General features: G+C 51.7%; 1 protein-coding gene across 1 annotated transcript in view; it reads right to left on the reverse strand.

The window, feature by feature from the left end:
• Window positions 1–1,271: 1,271 nt before the first annotated feature.
• LOC102239935 (complement C3) overlaps window positions 1,272–1,482 on the reverse strand; it is a gene marked incomplete at its 5' end in the record, with an annotated part of 16,597 nt that continues 16,386 nt past the window's right edge. The window contains one exon of the mRNA XM_014546419.1: window positions 1,272–1,471. Coding sequence (XP_014401905.1) covers window positions 1,323–1,471 — 149 coding nt within the window. The remainder of the gene's footprint in view (window positions 1,472–1,482) is intronic.

Raw genomic sequence — 1,482 nt, forward strand, 5'->3', positions numbered from 1 at the left:
GGGCAGATGTCAGCTGGGACACCTAGTGAGTGATGAGGGTCCTTGAGTCTCCCCTCCATGGAAGTCTCTGGCAAGTGGGGACTGGAGGAAGCAGGGGTGGGCTGTGAATGTGTTCCCCCACCATCCTGGAAGTGGGAGGTGGGGGTTTCTACGACCAGGGGCTCTAGGGCCAAGTAGCTGTGCTGGGGTGACTTCCAGGCTGGGGGTTTTTTCCATGACAACCGGATCCAGAACCCTGAGCTTGGGTCCCACCCTCAATTGTCTTCGAAGATCGAGAGCAGCGGTTCTCAACCTGTGGATCGCGACCCCTTTGCAGTCGAATGGCCCTTTCACAGGGGTCACCTAAGACCATCCTGCATATCAGATATTTACATTTCGATTCATAACAGTAGCAACATTACAGTTATAAAGTAGCAACGAAAATAATTTTATGGTTGGGTCACAACATGAGGAACTGTATTTAAAGGACCAGAAGGTTGAGAACCACTGATCTAGAGACTGATGAGGCCGTTGGAGTCCCAGTTTCACTTTGCAACCAGTAGTTCCACTCAACCTGGTGGCTGTCATCCCCCTCGCCCTCCTCCCCCACTCAGTTCTGGTGATGCTGTGACCACAACAGCCCAGGCACTCTCTCCTCATCTGCTGACTCATGCCTTCTCATCACTCACTCAGGCTGCCCCATCAGAAATATCACCCTGCCTGCCCCATACCGCCCCCTCCTGGGTATAGCCTCCCCACTGGGTCCTACAGAAGCATGGAGGAGCCTGCGCAGGCCCATCTAGAAAGTGGTGACTGGGAGGTGAGCCTAGAAGACAAAAGGGAATGCAGGTGAGAATGCCATTGGAGACAGTGAGCTGTGAATGAGGAGTATGAGAACAGGTGCGGATGCAGGTGAAAATATAAGTAAAGGTAAGGGTAAGTTTACAATCAGACATGTAGGTGGGGGGCCAGGTGAGGATGCAAAAAAAAGCAGGTGGATGTAGTCGAGGTAAGAGAGGAGGTGGATGCAGGTAAGAGAGGAGGTAAAAATTCAGATGAGAATGTGGAAAACATTCAGGTGAGGATGCAGTAAGAAGACAAGCAAGTAGGTGAGAATTCAGGTGAGGGAGCGGTGAGCTGCAGGTGAGGATGGTGAGGCATAAGTGCACAGGTGAGAATGCAAATGAGATTCTTGCGGATTTCAAGTAAGGACTGAGCTGAGATGCAAGTGAGGCAGCTAGGGAACAGAGCTGTCATTTTCCGTCTCAAAAAGACCTCCAGACTTTGGGAGATCACATGGAATACAACTGAAGCTTTATTGGGGGGAGCAGCCTGATGAGGGCTCAGTTGGGACAGCCGGAGATGATCATGTTCTCTCTGAAGCTGGCCAGGTCCCTGCACAGCTTCTTGTTCTCATCGTCTTGGCATTCGTCCGCTTCAGGCCACAGTTCTACCCAGGTGTCCTTCCTGATGATGTACTTGATGCTGGGGAGGAGGGACACA

The sequence above is a fragment of the Myotis brandtii genome, unplaced genomic scaffold, assembly GCF_000412655.1.
Source record: "Myotis brandtii unplaced genomic scaffold, ASM41265v1 scaffold4446, whole genome shotgun sequence".
Taxonomy (NCBI): Eukaryota; Metazoa; Chordata; class Mammalia; order Chiroptera; family Vespertilionidae; genus Myotis; species Myotis brandtii.